Here is a 19,425-nt window from a genome sequence, read left to right on the forward strand (position 1 = left end):
GGGGGGGAATTGAAAGGCGTTTTCGCTTCTCGTCGGAGCATGACTCTCGTTTGAGATTGTGTTCCGCGCTGGAGGGTGGCGAAAGGAAAGGATTCCGCGTATGCCACATTTTTTTTCTCGATCGAGATTGACAACTCTACTGATTTGATTTGAATTGATCTTTGTCGTGGAAAGTTGCCCCGTTTGTAATTTGCCTTGTGTTACCCGGCACAGGTGGTTGATTTGAATGGGAGATTGGGTGAGATGCTTGATTATGGTGGAACTGCAATTAGATGGATACTACCATCAGATTGATGTTACCCTGGAAGAGAATGTTGAAGCCATTTATTGAATTAATGTCATTGAAACTATTAAACTCTGGCAGCTGTATCGATGAGTAGATGTAGTAGATGCAGTCTCTTATCTAGATATCTGTTAGCATTTTGCTAGACAGGATATTCCCTAGATCTGTGGAGCCATCAGGCTCAATGTTTTCGATCAAGTTGTCCTCATTCTCCCACTTGGTCCTCTCATATCTCTCTCGAATACCACTCTCTTGCAGGATCATTGATACTTGGTAGTGTAACCTAGGAAGATCGGGAGCTGGCATCACAACTGCTGGGTCTGATTGCATCATAGTGATAGTGTTTGATAAATCTCGAGCTACGGAAGTAACAGCGTCGAGATCATGGACAGGGTATTTGTGTTCCTAAATTACAGCAGAGATTTAGCAGTAATCCCGTGCGTAACATCAAGATATAGGTAGTACCATATTTGCAGGTTCAGCAGCAATATGATGGCTGGCAAATTCCATATGAGCCTCTGACCTCAGAGTTATAGCATTGTCGGGGGCGTTGATATTTTCGGGTCCGATTTTCCCTTGCCACAAAGGGAAAGTATCGGTAAATCGCCCTCCAGATCTGGGCCTTGGTCTCAGCCCATCTACCAGTCAGCGTACGAAACCTCTTGTGAAGAGCTCGGGTTAAACTTGCTTAAAGCAAAGGGAATGATGTGTGCACATTCGGGTTTGCAAAACCACCGGCCTCCACGATTTTGCGTCGGTATACTCATGAGATGAACTCGTTCGACCATGCCCGTGAGAACACAGCGGCGACCGTCTCTTTTCAAACATGCTTGTTTAACGGCAGTGTGGTTGCTCCTCAACTCGAGTTGATGTTGGCTTTCCTCCACAGTTGGGCCGGGGATGACGATGGGGGACGGCGTAAGAGATTTGGGCTGTTTGCCACCGGCTATTAACACTGCAATTTTATGTTAGCACGAAATTGAAGGTGGGAATTTGGATCGTATATGACTTACTACTCTTTAATATTGAGTCGACGAGGCAATTGCGGAGCTGCCTCAATGCTAGTTTTCCGTTGAACTGTTTGATTTCTTGCATCAAGAGCGTTTTAGCCTCTTCGCACAAGTATTTAAGAAATGCTCGTAACACCTTGGGGGTGTCATCTTGATCCGGGACAGGCGAACCCGCATAGTCATTCAGAATATTGTCCACGTCGGACTGTAGGGCCCTCCATCGGGCAGGATCTATGCTGGTGGTGGTAGGAACTGGTTGGAAGAGCTTGGGTATTGGGTCAATATGTGTTTGGCTAATGGATCTTCGAAGTCTCTGGAAAACATGGGTAAATCTAGTAGACGTAGGTAGATCTAGGAGATCGACCAAGGCTAGGTAAGTAGAGGCTGATAGTATGGACGGAGAAACTGGCGCTTGCAAGGATTTTGCATGGTCTGTGGATTGGATTTTGACCAACTGTATTGAAAAACTGCTGCTGAGAAATAAACTCTGGTGGTAAGTGGGACTTGCCTCAGCCCTAAGCAGAGAGTCACTTTTCGTCACGGCTCTAATAGCGATCGAATATGAAATCGGTGAATTATATGCATTTACAATCCTAGAAACCATCGTCTTGAGTAGCATGCTGACTGGACGTCTTCTTATTCTGAGCTGATGCCATGATGGAATTGTGGGCTTCGACTCCGGATATCAATTCATAAATTGTGTGGCCTTGTAATTGCTTAGATAGAAGGCTGCGTCGTGAGTCTCTATATTCTTGTAGAGTTCGTTTTGCGGAGGAGAATCATTATATTGTATTAGAGACATCGTGGGTCCTAGGTAACTCATCAGCTCTCCATCATAAATCATTTAGCCCAAATGTCTCTTGAGATGAAGGTCTCGTGTAAATGAATCAGCGCATCTTGAAAAACACACATGGCTGTGAAATAGAGTTTACCCCTTGTATTGGGGGCACTTGTGTGGCTATGCAAGTCTATCTACAGGTCTTGTAAACAGTGCTCATTAAGTCCATGTAATTTATGATATTATTTAAAATACTGCAAGTATTGCGCCGCCAACCCCAAATATTATATCCATAGCTCTAGGTGTAAATGTTACGGCTTGTGCTTTTGAAGCTGTAGTGGATGTTGGCAGGGGCCCTGTGGTTGTAGTTTGTGTTGGCGTCGGTGCCTCGTACGGAGTAATGGTAGCTGGAAAGTCCCCTTCTGCGTCCGGAATTCGTGTCCCGTTCCCAATTTCTAAAATATTATCCGGGCCTGGGTTGGGATTAAGGGGCGCCACGGCGGCGAACATGTTATCGTAATCCACAGCCAAATACATGTGTTGAAGGAAAGCAGCGCCGATTTGTAATTCACTGCCTGGTCCGGAAATCAAGTCCGGCCTGTATGGTACGATGGTAAACTCGCAGGTACTGTCTTCAAAAGACTGAAATAGTTCACTCCAAGGTACTGAAATCGTGGCGCTACCAAACACCAGGGAAACGGTGCGATTCTCAGAATGTGTTCTGGCACAATCGACAATACCCATAGAAGCATTGAAGCTCGGTATGAGCACCGGAGTGATGTCAAGATCGGCATAAATCTGCTGTACTGTTTTGTTAGGAAAGAAAGTGAAGGTGTCAATTGTAGATAATACTGCTGTCGTTGAGTCGGCGAGATTGTGTCTTGTGGTTGCTGGACCAGCTGTACTGTTGTCGCCACTCTCCACAACAACTGCTGCGATTGGCACGTTGACGTTGTTATTTGGCCCCGAAAGAGGAAACGCTTGAAGCGTCCCTTTGTACATTGCCTTGTTAACTCCACCGAAGAGCAGATGGCCCTGATTATTTTGAGATGCATTGTTCCAAATGCTGAATGATGGAGAGTTGATGAAACCCCGGTCAACCATTAGGTATAGCAAGGGCGAGCCTGGCGCAATGCCCATTCTACTGTCTAAGAAAGTCCTCAGGTCAATGAATTCGGCCTCTGGTACCAAGTTTGGAATACTCACAGTCACCTGGAGAGATATCGTTAAGCCACATGTGGACGCCATCTACTCTCTGGCTGCCAACAGTCACGACATCCGCGTTGACGGGGCCTTCCGGGTCTGATTCCGAGGGCTGTATCGACTTCATGGTTGATGATGCTGCGGGGCAAAAGTAGCCCATGAGAGCGCAATAGTCGTCGGCAGCGCAATTATATTGTGCCGAGGTTGCCTTTGACAGCGAAACACAATTCGTGGTGTTCGGCACGAGGAAAGCCATGAAACCATCTTGGAGATCTACTGCCAGCCCTATTGGTTGCGGTGGTGTTCCGACACTCACTTCCACAAAGGGGGTAGTTTCCTGAATATTAAAGCGATACTTGTCAGGATAGGAGACGGCCAAACCGAGTCATCATGTCAAACTCAACGTACGTAAATGATGGTGTCCGCTTGAACGGTAGGAGATGGGTGCCTCTTCTGCAGTTTCGCCTGAGAGACGGGGCGATAATCTACAGGAAGAGAAAAGACGGCCGGTATCTCTCGTTCCGTCAGTTGCATCGATAGAGCTGCGACCCCTCGAAAAGGTGATGTTAAAGTGGCCAACGCCATCAGGAGTGAGCAGTGCATCTCGAAAAGGATGAAATAATGGTTCTCAGACTTGTCTTGGGGCATTTTCATCGTGGTTATTCTGACGAAGCAAGGAGAATGCCAGAGACTGGCCATCTGCACGTCTTACCGCTCTCAGCTTTTGTAGAGTTTCGTAGAAGTTGGCGAGGTTACTGTCGATTGTTGGTTGTTGGTTGTTGGTCGCATTTTACCGTCTAATTTCGGAGAATTACGCAGGGGGGCACATCCTGCCTGACGACTGCGCCACCAGAAATGCGCCCATTGGGATGTGGGTGTCATAGGCAGACTCACGTCGTTACATCTCTTCTTGGTTTTTCTACAGTTTACCGTTGAGAGAGAAACATCCGTCCTCTTCGCACTCTTTTTAGACTTCAATGTGCTAGATATCTTAAATTGGCCCAGTCACTACATATAATTGCCTAAGAGGCCGAAGAATGAAGAGTCCTATGGCTTAACGTATTGCTAGAATAAATAAACAAAAACTGCAAGATAAAAGATACATATCAATGTGGATTCCGAAACAGTGTCGTAGTGAATTTAGGTTAATTTAGTATGCACGACGATGAGAACGTATCCAAATCACAGCCCTGTTTGACTTCAATAGCCATGTAAACGCAGGACTGTAAATCATTCGCCAATTATGGAAGGATCTTGTGACTGCGTTATGCTCTTGATTGATTGGCTCCACCTGATTGTATGTGTGTTGGTTGACAAAAAGCTATTCTTCAGCAGAGACAGCGTGACGAAGATTTAGCCAATATAACATCTCCAGACTAGTCGACGTTGCCTAGCGCAAGACGGCCTTTCTCGGATTCGGCGATATCCTAACTCGTGCATGGCCATGACTCGAGCCATCTATTTAAAGTGACGCCACGTCCCAGGCTATTTCAAAGTTGGATCTGCAACCAAATAGGCTTAAAATGGCGTGTCTTTTAGATCTCCCAGGCGAATTATCTTTTGAGATAATCAAGCTCCTCCATATTGGCGACAGAATCAGTCTAAGTTCAACATGCAAATCATACAGAGTCCAACTATTGCCAGAAATTTTTAAAACAATACGATTAACTAATGATGAGGCATCGGCAACATTTGCACTGACTGTCGCTGAGACTTACGGCCAGTACACCAAAACAATTGAATTTACATGCCAATGCGACCAAGATGAGAGGGCGACGGCACCATCTTTGCTACCAGCAGCTTTCCGGGTCTTGAAAGGTCACTTCACGCCGAACCTACAAACGGTGAAAGTGAAGTTTGACTTTGACCTCGATAATGAAGCCAATGAGGTCTATCTGGAGTTCGAATTTTCGGAAGTTGAGGGCTATACGCGCGTGAGGGAACTGCGAGAGAAATGGCGGGCGCTTATGAACGAGACTTGGGAGGCTCTTATAGCCAATACTTTCGTCACTGAGCTTATCCTTGATTGGTTTCCCCCAATGTGGACATCTACATTTCATACTGATGCGTTTCCCCAATTTCTTAACCATCTTGAATCTGCGACAGTCAACATCTTTGGCTTCGAAGATTATTCAGGAGTCCGGACTAATACAGTGGGAGAATATCGAAAATTTCTCAGCAACATGGACGCTTTATTTTTCCACCACATGAGAGACCTGAAATATCTACATATCCAGGCTTCAGATCCTCTCGGCTACGCCAACGGCCACCTGACTTCTATCCCGCTTGCTTTAAAGCCTGACGATCTCCCTCTTTTACAATCTCTTACTTTAGAAAATTGCTTCGTCTGCCAAGAGTTGATTTCGTTTATACAAGGTCATGCTCAGGTCCTCAAGTTTCTCGACTTAAATGAGTGCTTCAGCGAACAAGGGTCCGAAGTGACTTGGGCCAAGTTCTTCGATGAGATATATGAAGCGAAGCCACGCCTTACTGAGCTACTTGCTGGAAGCAACAAGACGCCATTTCTGTTCGAGGAAATGCCTTATTGGGACGAAAACGACGCTGTTCAGCTTATGCGTCAGAAGTTAGAGGCAGACTCAACACTAAAGATATTTAGGCAGATGCATCTGGATCCTGATGAAGGCATACTCTCAGTGGATCATGATAGAACTGTCGAGCTATTTAACCAAGGTGACGATCAGAGAGCATACGATCGCCTAATGGCACTAGTCAATGAGAATAGGCAAAGTCTGACCTAATATTGTCTGATTAACGATTTTATTGTTCATTCAATTCTTGAATTTGAAACACATTATGTCTTTTGAGCAATATTTTATACTTGTGTGGCCGGCCTATGAGCCCCCTTGGGCTGGGTTTTTGCAACTCCGCCTTAGCCAGTTAGATTTGATCGTCCAGCTCGACAACCACATCTTCCGCACTCCGCAACATATTCCTCCTTGTTCCTCTGAGCCTCGCTGCGACGTCAACCACGATGCTGATGAGCGGGGCTTCAATTGTGAAGCTGGGTATTGTGCGTAACTACGACCTACTACGCAGCAGCTATAACTATATGCAGTTAACCTCTGTTTAAGTCGTGTTTTAATATAGACTTAACCTGCCATAATCAACTTCGATAGTTTATATTAAAAGGCTGCTAATACCGACGAACTACTTTTTAACAATGAGGCAGAGACTACGAAACTGCGTCATTAGGCATCTCTTGTAGAGTTTAATAAGGCTCTCTCCGTTCTATTGGACTGTGTAGGCCAGGTGTTTGTGAGGCTATTAGTATAGCGGTTTAGTATTATATTTACAGCGGGTGTTAATCCTTTGGAAGAAATTAGACCAACATTATAGCGTCTTAGCAGCCTTGGATCCCTTGAAGCCTAAATCTAATAGAACCAATACAGTTCAATGCTTGAATCCCTCACGGAAATCGCCTTCCAGCCCGTCTATTATGCATCGCGCATTACAGCCCAACGACTCACACAATCTAGCTGTTGTCCACAAAAAGCGGCTTCGCGATTAAGTTAATTAGACAAGGGGACGAAATAAACTTCTCTATTTGAACATTCCTGATATATAAGAAATACAAACTCCCCTACACTTTCTACATAAACCCATTCCGGGAAAGATTGAAGCTATGCAGCCAGGGAGAGCGTGAGTGTCATTCAGCAAATCCTTGGCATTAGTAGATATTGTAGTAGATGTTTTACTAACATGTGGATAATAGAAAAGCAAAAACTGAACAAGAAATACATATGCAAACTCATGCCTTCGAGGTCAAGGCGGTGGAGTTGGCACAGAAATTTCAGCAGGTCGGATGCCTGAGCGACATTGATGAAGCCATCAAGATTATGGAATACGCAATCAGCAAAGCAGATGATGTTATGATGCCTCACATGTTGGATCACCTTGGAGCAATGCTTGGCATGCGGTTCGATCAGACACGATCTATGTGCGATTTGAATCGAGCCATCAGTATTGCTACCATTGCCGTTAATCTAACAGCACACGATGATCTAAGTCGCCCTCAACATCTCCTCAACCTTGGACATTCGCTGGGCAGGCGCGAAGTAGGATGAATCATTTTTGGGTGCCATATGTTCACTTTGGCGTATAAAATTACTCTCCTTACAAGTTTCTGGAACGTCAATATTTTGTTGGGAGGCCAGGTTCATTTAGTGCCGCTACACGACTATGGAGCATAAAGTAATGTGAATTTGTATGATTCTTTTTACGGAGCCCAGTACTCATTTAATTTACTTCACCGCCCTGCGAACCATTGAGGTTCATGTGTGTAGTCGGGCCTTGTTAGATGAATACGGAGTATATTCAGGTGACTCATTCAGTAATGTTATGCCGAGAAAAGCGCAGAATAGTTTATGGTTATACTCGAAATTGTATACAAATCAGTGGAATTAGCTAAAACCATGACTACACATGAGTTGACAGATCACCCCTTGATTTTCATCTCTTATTAAAATTTGAGAAAGTAGCGTTACACATCCCATACGCGCAGAATACGGCTGCCCTATTAACATGGGATACACTGTCAGACTGTATGGAGACGGGATGGGACATGCTAATTGGCGCCAGCGAAATCCTAAATAGGGAGGGATGCTTCTGGGTTACTTGAAGCAACAAGGAAACCACACACGATGCGAGGTATCTCTGGCTTCAGATGCAAGATTGATCAGGGAGATCATCGCAGAGGGCTTCACAGCGACCCCATGGGCGGCGGCAACGAGAAGAAAATACAACCCTAGGAAATAGCGGAGGGCGCCGTTCCTGACACCCTCATAAACCTGATGACGTCCATTCTACAAATGCAGGAACTGGAAGACATCAAACTCAAGAAAAGAGCTTGACGAAACTTCATATCCTCCTCTACCTATGGTCATATGTACCATTAACTCAGTAACGTAAGCTTATAAGCATGGTGAAATCATACGCTAACATTTGTCTAGAGTAGGCATCAGCAGGCATGTAGAGGACAAACCTCAACTACATGTAGTATCTATGGATCTCCTCTAAGCTACATAATTCCGAATATATAAATAGTACCTTTAGCCATCCGTTATAACGTTAAGCTAACAGGACAAAATGCCAATGATCGCAATTATCGCAACCATTGCAAAGGAACCAGGTATTACAAGGGATCAACCCATTACGAAGGACGAGATCGCAACAAGAAGTTTATAGGGAAGCTATGCCTCCCCTCTACCCCAAATTCCGCTTGTTCAGCTTTGTAGAAGACTTTCTATTCTTCTCAAGGGATTAATGGTCCTGATTGTAACATTCTTACTTGGGTAAGACCTTTTTGAAGATCTCAAAGGTTGCCTGATCCCTCACAGGGTCGTCAATTACGCGCATTGTGGAATAAGACCAGTACGGTACGAGGCACAGCAGCCATACTAGCACCCAAAGATAACCCAAGGCGTGCTCGATGCGTCGAGGGAGCTGTATGGGGCTGAAACTATACAGCTTGTAGACTGTGTCTTCCAACATGATGCCAAGTGCCTGACTGCTGAAGAAGATCAATTGTCCAGTTTCAGATCTCTCAGCCTGGTGGTGCAGCAATGCGGATAAAAAGAATGCCAGAGTGAGTCTCGAATAGCGCGAGATCAGGTTACCACGGGGGAGAACCAGATCAATGATCCAGTCAGCCGGTCCACTGAGCGCCTTGCGCAGACCTTGGTGATAGTAATTGCTGTATAAACTCAATCAGCGGGCAGTAATACCACCAGAAGGCGCACATACATACCCCCAGAATCTCCTCACGGAATACGCTTGACTCGGCCAGCCCTGCCAGATGTGAGGCCAGTTCTGTGGCTGGTCACCGCAGAGGACGGCAACAATTGCTAGAAGGCTGTGGACTCCGATCACGCCAAGAGCTGCGTTGATGAGGAAGACGATGGTGGTTACCACCCGAAACCCGACGTCTTCTGAGTTTGAAGCAAACAGATACGAGATGGTTTGCTTCTCTCTCGCAATCATACTTGGGTCTGGCGGAGGGCCGGCGGCGCAGAGGTCAATGACGAGATAGCAGACGGTTAGAACGCCCAGTGTTTTGAAAAGGAAACGCACGCGCCCGGTTATGGAGCCATCTTCCGTCGAGGCTGGGGCCTTGACCTGCCACTTGGTTCCGATGCGCCGCCAGTGGAATGGTAATGTAGCTGCCCGAAATGCCTGAGAGGTTGGGTTTCCAGGGTTGGCCAAGTGAAGGCCGGGGTCTTGAGGGCTGACATTTGACACGATAAGGATCTCGAACGCGTTTAAGAATGTAGTCCAGGTTGCGCCCAAGGCGAGACTTAAAAAGGCACGATTTGCGAAGTATTCCAGGAGGCTGAGCTGGAAGCTGTAGGTCACGGCCGCGAGCAGAGCGATAGTTGCGGCGCGGTAGAGGGAACGCGGCGGTAGACAGAAAAGGGAAGCTTCAAAGATGGCAATGGCAAAGAGCAGAAGATATAGGGGCTGTGGGTAAGTGTATTTATCCATTTTGAACGGTCAAGAAGTGCGCTTTGGGGATTTTGCGTTGGATTGCTAAAGTCAGAGTCGATTGATGAAAACTTCAGCCCCTGACATAGTCCTCTAGTGCTTACATGCTTTACGGGGTACGAGATGCGGGATCGTGCAACTCCAGATTTTTAGTCTTGAAGTTCAAAAATTGAAAGACGCCCAACTCAACAAGAAAGCTTGATGAGACCTTTAATTCTCTACTATCATGGCCGTATGTGCTTGACTCGGTGGCTAAAGTCTTGTATGTTCGGCGATGCGCTTGAGCGCGGACACTGCCTTTTTGCATATTGACCGCGCAGCTGTCTCACCCAGCGACAAACCATCAACTTGTATCAAGTGCGCAACGAGATTTTATTTTGATCACAGATCATTAAGCCATGTGAGACTGGCCGTGTATCATTGTGGGATACGGATATGCATGTATACATGTATCTTGATACAGCTGCCCACGCACATTCTAACCGCCTACTCCGCTACCTAATCTTGTCGGCTATGATGTACAAATACTTGGACAAACCACTATGCCTATATAATTTAAGAAAAATATGTTTAGCACTGGTAGCCAAGCTGTGGTCATATGTTATGAACCTCCATCTTTGATGCATGCGATATTATAATGGCTCGGGTTGGCAGTAAGTCGAGAACACCATGGAGATCTACGTCATTTCGGAAATGGTTAATGCGTCACACAAAGCTGAAAAAGAACATGCATCAGAGGCATCCATGTCTGTTCTAGAACGGTCGTGGCAAATGCCATGGTAAGATGGTGGTCATCCTGTCGGGCGGCTATACGTACATAGCTCCCGGACATTTAGCTAATTTTGAGACAACACGCCCAAACACAACAACCACACAAATCGGCTCACCAGCGCTACTTGCATATTAAGATGCTTAGTAGATAATTAATAGTAAAGTAAATAAAACAAAACAAATTAAATGATACTACTTGGCGGCCTCATGTTAATGAGCATCTGGTTTTTGATCAATATATTACCTGCTCTACACTTATTGGAATCCTACTGCCAACATTCAACGTATATGACTGCATGTTACTTCGACATTGAAGCTGAAGAAGCATACAGGGTTGTCTTGCAGAATTAGGGGCTTACTGTTTCTCCAATGAAATGTGTTGTATCTCGCACGTTGTCGAATAATCCTGGTATTTCAACTTGGCAGTCAAGTCATCAGGCTCCCGGGGTTTGTTATCAAATGCTGGCTTGATCTTCCCGTTTAGGGTGAGGGATACGGTAAGGCGAAAATAAGCATGTACTCATTGGCGAAGGCCCCATGTCCACCATTGGGCAGCACTCGCTTGCAACCAATAAGTATCTCTAGCCTGCCTTACAAATTGGCCGCATCAGGCTACGGGTAGGGATATGCTACTACCCTACGCAAGCAAGTTGATGTCCAGGAACCTGAAACCACTGATCAACTGATGGGTAGTTGAGTATAGGTGTCTCCGAATGATGATTCTAGCTTCATGATTGGCTCATTATACGATGACGGAATGGTAGATGGATGCCGCCCCTGGTAACGATGTGAACAATGCAAGCTGAAAACTGAAGATGAAAGCTGAATATGATATAAGAAATGCTTAGAAAATTTGATGAACGTGGACATCTCAATGGATAATTCTCTGTGAAAAGTGGTCCGATCTTCATCTGGGCCTTGCATGAGACCCGAAAGTAACGTCAACTGGCTCGTGTTCCTCCACACTATTACTGAACGAGCTACATTGAAGCGAGTTTTCACAAAGAAGTGATGATTTAGATAGAAACTGTTGAGTGATAGAGGCCATGTCGGCTTTTGTTGGCTGTAAAAAGAAGAGGCAGCTGAATAGGCAAAAAAAAAAAAAAAAAACAAGACTATGATGTCAATGTAGAAAGTATTAATACCAGTGCTTGGTCGTCAAGAAACAAACTTCTGATACTTATCTTCCATACTTGACATGACTTCTACTCTTTTATAATCTAGCATCATGACACAGCCATTAGTCACCAAAGAAACGGCCACCAAAGAAATGGTTACCGATGAGAAGACAACGAGCAGTGGCAGCTCAGCAAGAATTACCGATACAGCCTACGTTGACGAGGCTCAAGATAATGTCTTGAATACCGTCACAGCTGAGTATACTGAAGCTGATTATAAGCGCGTTCTCCGAAAGATTGACCGTATTCTGCTGCCGTTCATGTGGCTCTGTGCCGGCATTCAGCAGGCCGACAAGACGTCTATCTCTACGCAAGCAACCTTTGGCCTGCCACAGGATACCAATCTTGTTGGTCAACAATTTTCGTGTAGGCATTTCCCACAACAAGTTACACCGTGGAATAACATATGATGCTACGGCGTATAAAGAAGCTGACAATTCAGCTTGCAGGGCTGACCACCGCGTTCTACATTTCCTATCTCATCGGCGAAGCTCCCTCAAACTATCTCATGCAACGCTTTGGTGTAAACAAGCCATTGTTCGTCTCTTTGTTCCTCTGGGGTATTGTCGTTCTTTGCATCGCCTTTGCTCAGAACTTCACCCAGCTCGTGGCATTACGATCCCTGCAGGGTTTACTTGAGTGTACTATGGCTCCTGCTTTAGTCCTCCTCACGGCGTCTTTCTATGTCAGTCGGGAACATCCCATAAAATCCATTATCTGGAGCACTTCAAATAGCGGGTTAGATATTATAACGCAACTCGTCATGTACGGCATTGGCAATGCTGCTCAGAAACACACAAGCAGCTTTGGTCCATGGCGATGGATTAGTGTTTTCCTAGGGTCATGGACAATAGTCATGTCTTTTTTCTCGCTGCTGTTTCTAGGAACGCTCAGTGAAGTCCGATGGCTATCGAAGGAGGAGAAACGCATTGCAGCAGCCAGAGTCGCCAGCAGCCAGATTGGGTCTGACAGAGGTCAGAAGTATGAATGGCACTGGGACCAGGTCGTGGATGCGTTCCGGGATCCACAAACCTACTTCTTCTTCTTTGCATATATTGCCAATTCTCTACCTAATAGCGGCACAGCAGCATTTGGCAACCTTGTCTTTGTCTCATTTGGCTTTAGCAACTTGGAGACTATAGTTAAGTGCATCATCCCACTGGACCTCGTGACCATAGCCTGGTTGCTAGTCGTTGGAATCTTGACATTGAAGTGGCCCCATACCAGATGTAAGGATACAGCATCTTGGCTGGTACTCTTTCTATTTGTGCTAACTGTAAGCGCTTTAGTTCTTTTCATGATCATCTCAACTATTCCGGGCTTTGTTGGTATGTTAGCTTTGGGCTTGTTACCAACGGAAGGTAAACGTATGCTCTGGATTCGATGGGGTCTTTACCTTATGACCGCTACTAGCCGCCTAACTGGATTGATGATGTGGACCTTGTTCCCGTCTAATGTAGCTGGGCGAACGAAGAAGTCTGTTATCGGCACTGTCATGTTTATTGCGTACTGCATAGGAGGGGCTGTTGGTGTCCAGACTTTCCGAGCTGAGTGGGCGCCCAGATATATTCCTGCAATCATTTTATGTGGAATTATGTATGGGCTGGTTATTGCTCTATTCATCGCATGGCGATTTTACTGTGAGTTTCCTGGATGGGACGTACCTTTACCACCACGTTTTCAGGCTGACAATGCAACAAGACGTCATGGAAAACAAACGGAGGGCTAAGATTATTGAAGAGATGGGAATGACGCCGGAACAATCAGCACATCAAGGTAAAATCAATGGCGAGTCCAATATGACGGATCGGCAGAATATTCATTTCAAATATAGTATGTAAGAGAGACGTCACGTTCTGAGTTCGGATGTTGGGAAAGTTTGGAGATGGGGTGAGATACAGAAAAGAGCAAATAGAGAGAGTTACGTGCACTTAAACAATCGCGATAAAGAACTTGATGAGACGCTGAATTCTCTACTGTCAATTGTTGCATGTGCTGAGTCGTGGTGCGGACCAGTAAATGAGTGCTGCTGGGTTACACAAGTGGGCTGCTAATCTAGAGGGTTTAGATGCATGATAATTTATTTTAGATGCATCTTAATCTATCGGTCGTATATCTTGCATGATGCTGCGCTGCAGCCATTGATGTAAGGGATCACGACGCAAGGGACTGTACAAACCGGCCTATATAGTTGATGTGTCAGAATAAAACGATAGTCACTCAAGAGAATTAGCACCTTATTGGAAGACTGTAACGAACGGCATTTAGAATAAGACAATTGCGTTCTGCACAAACACTGCAGAGTTCAATAGTGCTGTGATACATATGATGCCGCATGAATAAGAGAATATTGTTATGTTTTCCTCATTGAAGACAACCTGCGAGTAATTTACTGAACCGTGGTTTGCTTGTTGCACACCAAGTCTCATGGCGAAGGAACAGATATAAGTTTGGTGTAAATGCAATCTCAAGAGGTGGAAAAAAAGGGTTCAACCATTTCAAAAAAGTATGATTAACGTATTTACCAAATCAAAATTAAGCTTAGCTTTAATTATATTACACGTTTTAATAGATATGAAAAGCGTATTCCGTATACCTAGCCAAGTCTATAGCCATACTGAAGGTGAGACTGTCGTCAGCACAGGGTTATGTCCCTGTGTTCCAGGATATCCACCGCTATGATTGCTTGTATCTTCATGGAAACCTTTTTTTCTTCTTCTTACATTTGCTTCATGCAGATCACGTCTCATTTTAGCCAAACATTCAGACATGTGCTCGGATGGAGGTGATTTATTGGATGTTCTCATCTTTTCTGGTAAAATCTTACTTGCAGTATCCTGCGCAGCATCGCTTCCCAATGAGGCCCAAAGCTGTCTTACATGTCTACTGAATGACTTTATATACTCGAGGAATTGAAAGATGAAAACCTTGATCCAATATGTCTAAAATTAAGTAATCTTTCACTGTATCATGAGCCATGAGCCAACCATCGTCTCACTCGCGTTCCCTCAATCATAATAATTTCGGAAACAATGCCACCATCAACCAGGGTGACATCCATTATAATTTGACCCCAGGTCCTCTATTACCCGGGGTGGATAAGCCGACTTATGTTATTCCGTATCCCCGCAACGAGGATGTGGTCTGCCGCACAGACTTGGTAGAGCGTCTGGAGCAACTTCTTCCAAGGGGATCAAAGTTCCACAGTGCTGCGCTTTGGGGACTAGGAGGATCGGGGTAAGTTCACGTTGAAGGAACATAAATGAATACTGCTAATTAATCAATCCAGAAAAACTCAGATCGCCTTAGACTATGCGTACCGACGATACCATGACGACAACTGCAGCGTATTCTGGGTGCATGCAGATAGCAAGGCGACGTTTATACACGACTATAAGACAATTGCAAACAAACTTGGTATTAAACACACTGCCGACGGGAATGATCTACTTAGATCTGTACGTGACGGTATCGAGGCATGCCCATCATGGATACTTATCCTTGATAATGTCGATAATCTCGAATTATTCGGCGTTGGATTATCTACCGACGAAGCTACGAACAGCCTATACGAGTATGTACCAAACGGGCCTACAGGGGCAGTACTGTGGACAAGTCGCGACGCCCGTATTGCAGGCACGCTCGTCGGCGCACAAAGAGGTGTTGAGGTTACATCGATGAAGATCAACGAAGCCATCAAGCTTCTTCAAGCAATGATACATAAGAAAGATGGGTATGACGAACTTGAGGATATCAAAACTCTTCTTCGGGAGCTACAATGGTTTCCGCTAGCTATCTCTCAAGCTGGTGCATACATGCGGCGAATGCAGACGACTGCTTCCGGGTACCTGTCTTTGCTTCGAGAGAGCAAACGCCGATGGGATACCCTGAAGACCACTGAATTTGATCGACATCGAAGGCCCGAAATGCCCAATAGTGTCCTTGACACGTGGACCGTCTCAATGGAGCGAATTCAAAGTGAGAACAGAACGGCATATCAGGTCCTCCATATCATCTCTTATCTAGACAACCAAAACTTACCGCACGAGTTGCTTATACAGATCAGCAAGTGCAGCAACGAGGACCCGACTAAGGAGCCCGAAGAGCTTGAAGTGACATCTGCAATCATGCGGTTGCAAGAATTCTCGTTTCTCAAGACGCGCCATATTGAGGTTGGCGGTCCAAGCTATGAGATGCATAAGCTTGTGCAAGAAGCAGCAAGATACAGGCTGACCATGCGAGGCCTTCAAGGTGTAGCTGGGCAAGGAACTTTGATGCAAACAGAAGCAAGCGATGAGGTATATTACACGGGAATTGCCTTGCAGGCGTTGTCAGAGCTCTTCCCGACTTCGAAGCCAGAGGCATGGGGGCAGTGCGAGAGGTACTTGGCCCATGCTGTAGAAATGGGCAACTGGGCAGAAATCAGCAAAAGGGAGGTTGATATGTCTGAACTTTTAAGCAGAGCGTCTGGGTACTTATATGACCGAGGACGGTGGAGAGAAAAAGAGGTGGTGGACCAGAGAGCGCTAGATCTAAGACGAAAAGTCCTCGGGGAGCGGCATCCACATACGCTTGAAAGCATGGCTTCGCTTGCAGCAGCGTATCATTACCAGGGTCAGCATGAGAAAGCAAAAGCTCGTTACAAAGAAGCCATGGAACTTCGGCGACAGACACTTGGAGAGAAGCATCCAGATACCCTTCGAGCTATGACTCTACTCGGTCAAGTATACCAGAGCCATGGTCAGTATAAAGAGGCCGAAGCTCTTTATGAAGAAGCCCTACCACTTCAGCGGGAAGTACTTGGAGAGAAGCACACCCACACGCTTGAGAGCTTGGCGTCGATTTCAGCCGTCTATCATTACCAGGGTCATTATGCCAAAGCTAAACCTCTCAAGATGGAAACTTTAGCTATCCAACGAGAGGTACTTGGCGAGAAGCATCCACTTGTGCTTTGGAATATAGGATCACTTGCAGCAACATGCCAAGGCCTGGGCCAGTATAAAGAAGCCAAAGCTCTGTATCAGGAAACTCTGGACCTCCGTCGGGAGACGCTTGGCGAGAACCACCCAGACACCCTTCGGAGTATAACCCAACTCGGGGCAGTATACCACGATCTGCGCAAATATAAAGTGGCCGAATCTCTTGCAACGGAAGCGTTGAAGCTTGAGCAGAAGATGTTGGGAGAGGAGCACCCTTATACGCTTCAATCTAAGCATAACCTGGCCGTTGCATTGCGCAGTCGGGGTCATTCAGACAGAGCTCTTTCTTTAATGCAAGAGTGTGTGCAGGGGAGATGCGATGTCTTGGGCCCAGATCATCCATTTACACAGGATTCGAGGAAAGTCTTGGAAGAATGGGAATCGCCAAGTGGAGGGTTGAAGGTGATTAAAAGACTGTTGAAAATATTGAAGAAGCTATGGCGAAAATGATTGACAATATATACAAGCTAGAACGATATACGATGTTAATACCTAGCAGTTAATTATAACTAATGAGGCATTACAGGTCTCTAAAACTAGGTACATGTAAACTAAGCCCATGTCCGTATTAGACCGGGTTAGATGATGGTACAGCTTCGGTGTCTGCCGTTGGCGAGATGATAGCATCCTTTTTGTCTTCTACCCCAAAATTGTTGTTCAGTTCCTTCCGGAGTTCAATCTCCTTCGCTATAAAGCTGGCCAAGAATCCCAATGCAGCAAATGCAATCCCAACAAGCCAAACCGTCCGCATCGCTCCGGTAAAGACCTCGACCACCTCTGCACGAAGTGCCGGGTCTTGAATGCTGGATAGAAAGGCACCTGTGGCATGCTGATACGCACCGTCTCCCGACAGATTACCAGCGATATTCGGGTCAGTAATGCTGCTCGCGAGACGCCTGCACTCGTTGTTAAACACGGCACTTGGGATAGTGACACCCCAGATGCAGCCAAAGTAGCGAGCGAAGCTCCAAATTCCGGTAGCCGTGGCGACATGGCTTTCATCCAGAGGCGCCTGAACAGCAGGCAGAAGCACACCGCCAAGCATGCCACTGCCCATGGCGTTCAGAAGCTGTATGCATACCCATGCGGCGTCGCTTGAGTTGGCATCAAGGATGCTAAACAGTCCAAAGGAGACAGTGGTCACAGCAAATCCAACCAGGTGTAGAGGCTTGTAGCGGCCAAACTTGGAGAGCATGACGCCCCCCAGAACCGCAAAGACAAGCCCGCCAGCGACATTGGGCAGTGTGTTTACTCCGGAGCGCAGAGGTGACAACCCTTTGATGGCTTGGAAGTATATCGGCAGAAAGTAGTATACCCAATAGGCGACGACGGCGTGAATGAAGGTCAGGCCGAGAGCGGCTGCTGAGGTGCGGTTCGACACGATCTGTCGCGGGAATGAGGGCTCAGGACAGAGTCTCGGGGTCCATTCGAAAGCGGCGAAAAGCAACACACCTACAAGGCCCAGGACGAGGGGCACAATGATGTGATAGGTGCTCCAACTGTAGATGGTGCCGCCCCAAGTGAGCGCAATCAAGGCGGAGACGATTGCGGCCACGAAGATGGCATTGCCAGAGACGTCGATGCGCTTGAAGCGAGCCGACCAGCTCAGGTCACGCTCGTACTTGACGCGGAGGAAAACAAATAGGATCACGAAAGAGGCTGGAGTATGGTCAGTAAAGAGAAGCGAGAACTGAGATGCAATCGATGGGAAACGGAGAGGAAAAGCTGGTCCTACCAACGCCGATGGGCACATTTATGTAGAAACACCACCGCCAGGAAGCATGATCGGTGATCAGGCCGCCCAGAAACGGACCCACGGTAGCTCCTACAATGGCGCCGATGCCCACAATGCCCATGTATTGGCCACGCTCCCGGAGTGGGACAATGTCGGTCACGATAGTCTCCATCAGGAGGTTAATCCCTCCGCCGCCGAGCCCCTGGATGGTGCGGGCCGCTATCAGCATGGCCATCGAGGAGGCACCGCCGCTGAGGCCGCCTCCTAGCGTGAAGAGGGCGACGGATCCCAGGAGGAGATGGCGACGGCCAAAGATGTTGCTTGCTTGTCCGGCAAGGGGAAGTATGGCGACCTGGGCCAGGAGATAGGCGTTGGGGACCCAGATGTAGGCATCGCCGCCACCCAGAGCGTTGGTGATGGTGGGTAGCGCGCTCGTTATGATGGTCCCCTCGATTGCGGACATGAGTCCCGTGATGCTCAATGCCACGATGATAGCCCAGAACCTCCAGGTTCGAAGGCTCGTCGACTGAGGCTCGGCATCTTGCACTGGTGCTGGTGTCGTCGGTACGGGTTTGGGGTCTTTGCCGTTAGTTAACCCATGAGAAGAGGCGTTTTGGGGACGGTCTGGAGGCTGCAGATTGTCCAGCTCGCGGATTTCATCCATGGTGAGCTTGGCTTAGTAGAGTTGTCTACAGACACTGCAGTGCTTGGAAATAGTGTTGTGTGCCGGAGCCAGACCAGAGAATTGAGGCCGCTACTCGATGGATATACTCGAGCGCTGCACTACTTTACCCCAGTGCATTTATCATATCGTCTCACAAAGCCCAAGCCTCATGTTCTTTAATGAGATCATTTCTTTCTTAGCCAAGAGTTTGATTTTCCAGAGGATTTGCAATTGACACCAATGGATCTTCGAGTTGGACCTGCAGTAACACAAGTGGATCCGGTGTGTGACTCCATCCCGGTGAGTGACTCAAACCCCCGGCT

The 19,425-nt window shown here is 46.7% G+C and overlaps 7 protein-coding genes across 7 annotated transcripts; 4 read left to right on the forward strand and 3 right to left on the reverse strand.

Annotated features, from left to right (window-relative positions):
• Positions 1-403: 403 nt before the first annotated feature.
• On the reverse strand, positions 404-3,808 carry Triagg1_9765 (uncharacterized protein; the record flags this gene model as incomplete). The annotated part of the gene is made up of 7 exons (XM_062904758.1): positions 404-688; positions 749-899; positions 938-1,238; positions 1,297-1,606; positions 2,327-3,219; positions 3,278-3,611; positions 3,683-3,808. 7 exons carry the CDS (start codon positions 3,806-3,808, stop codon positions 404-406), a joined length of 2,400 nt encoding a protein of 799 aa, XP_062751222.1.
• A 989-nt stretch (positions 3,809-4,797) lies between these two features.
• Positions 4,798-6,033, forward strand: Triagg1_9766 (uncharacterized protein; the record flags this gene model as incomplete). The annotated part of the gene is made up of 1 exon (XM_062904759.1): positions 4,798-6,033. The coding sequence occupies one exon, from the start codon at positions 4,798-4,800 to the stop codon at positions 6,031-6,033; it is 1,236 nt and encodes a 411-aa protein (XP_062751223.1).
• Positions 6,034-7,035: 1,002 nt separating this feature from the next.
• On the forward strand, positions 7,036-7,359 carry Triagg1_9767 (uncharacterized protein; the record flags this gene model as incomplete). The annotated part of the gene is made up of 1 exon (XM_062904761.1): positions 7,036-7,359. One exon carries the CDS (start codon positions 7,036-7,038, stop codon positions 7,357-7,359), a length of 324 nt encoding a protein of 107 aa, XP_062751224.1.
• Positions 7,360-8,578: 1,219 nt separating this feature from the next.
• Positions 8,579-9,775, reverse strand: Triagg1_9768 (uncharacterized protein; the record flags this gene model as incomplete). Its single annotated transcript, XM_062904762.1, has 2 exons — positions 8,579-8,987; positions 9,042-9,775. 2 exons carry the CDS (start codon positions 9,773-9,775, stop codon positions 8,579-8,581), a joined length of 1,143 nt encoding a protein of 380 aa, XP_062751225.1.
• A 1,999-nt stretch (positions 9,776-11,774) lies between these two features.
• Positions 11,775-13,565, forward strand: Triagg1_9769 (uncharacterized protein; the record flags this gene model as incomplete). The annotated part of the gene is made up of 4 exons (XM_062904763.1): positions 11,775-12,090; positions 12,174-12,953; positions 13,014-13,364; positions 13,426-13,565. 4 exons carry the CDS (start codon positions 11,775-11,777, stop codon positions 13,563-13,565), a joined length of 1,587 nt encoding a protein of 528 aa, XP_062751226.1.
• A 1,136-nt stretch (positions 13,566-14,701) lies between these two features.
• Positions 14,702-17,153, forward strand: Triagg1_9770 (uncharacterized protein; the record flags this gene model as incomplete). The annotated part of the gene is made up of 2 exons (XM_062904764.1): positions 14,702-14,961; positions 15,014-17,153. 2 exons carry the CDS (start codon positions 14,702-14,704, stop codon positions 17,151-17,153), a joined length of 2,400 nt encoding a protein of 799 aa, XP_062751227.1.
• A 118-nt stretch (positions 17,154-17,271) lies between these two features.
• Triagg1_9771 (uncharacterized protein) lies at positions 17,272-19,102 on the reverse strand (the record flags this gene model as incomplete). The annotated part of the gene is made up of 2 exons (XM_062904765.1): positions 17,272-18,362; positions 18,439-19,102. 2 exons carry the CDS (start codon positions 19,100-19,102, stop codon positions 17,272-17,274), a joined length of 1,755 nt encoding a protein of 584 aa, XP_062751228.1.
• Between the last annotated feature and the right edge of the window lie 323 nt (positions 19,103-19,425).

This window comes from Trichoderma aggressivum, assembly GCF_033847375.1.
Source record: "Trichoderma aggressivum f. europaeum strain CBS 100526 chromosome Unknown scaffold_059, whole genome shotgun sequence".
Classification (NCBI taxonomy): Eukaryota; Fungi; Ascomycota; class Sordariomycetes; order Hypocreales; family Hypocreaceae; genus Trichoderma; species Trichoderma aggressivum.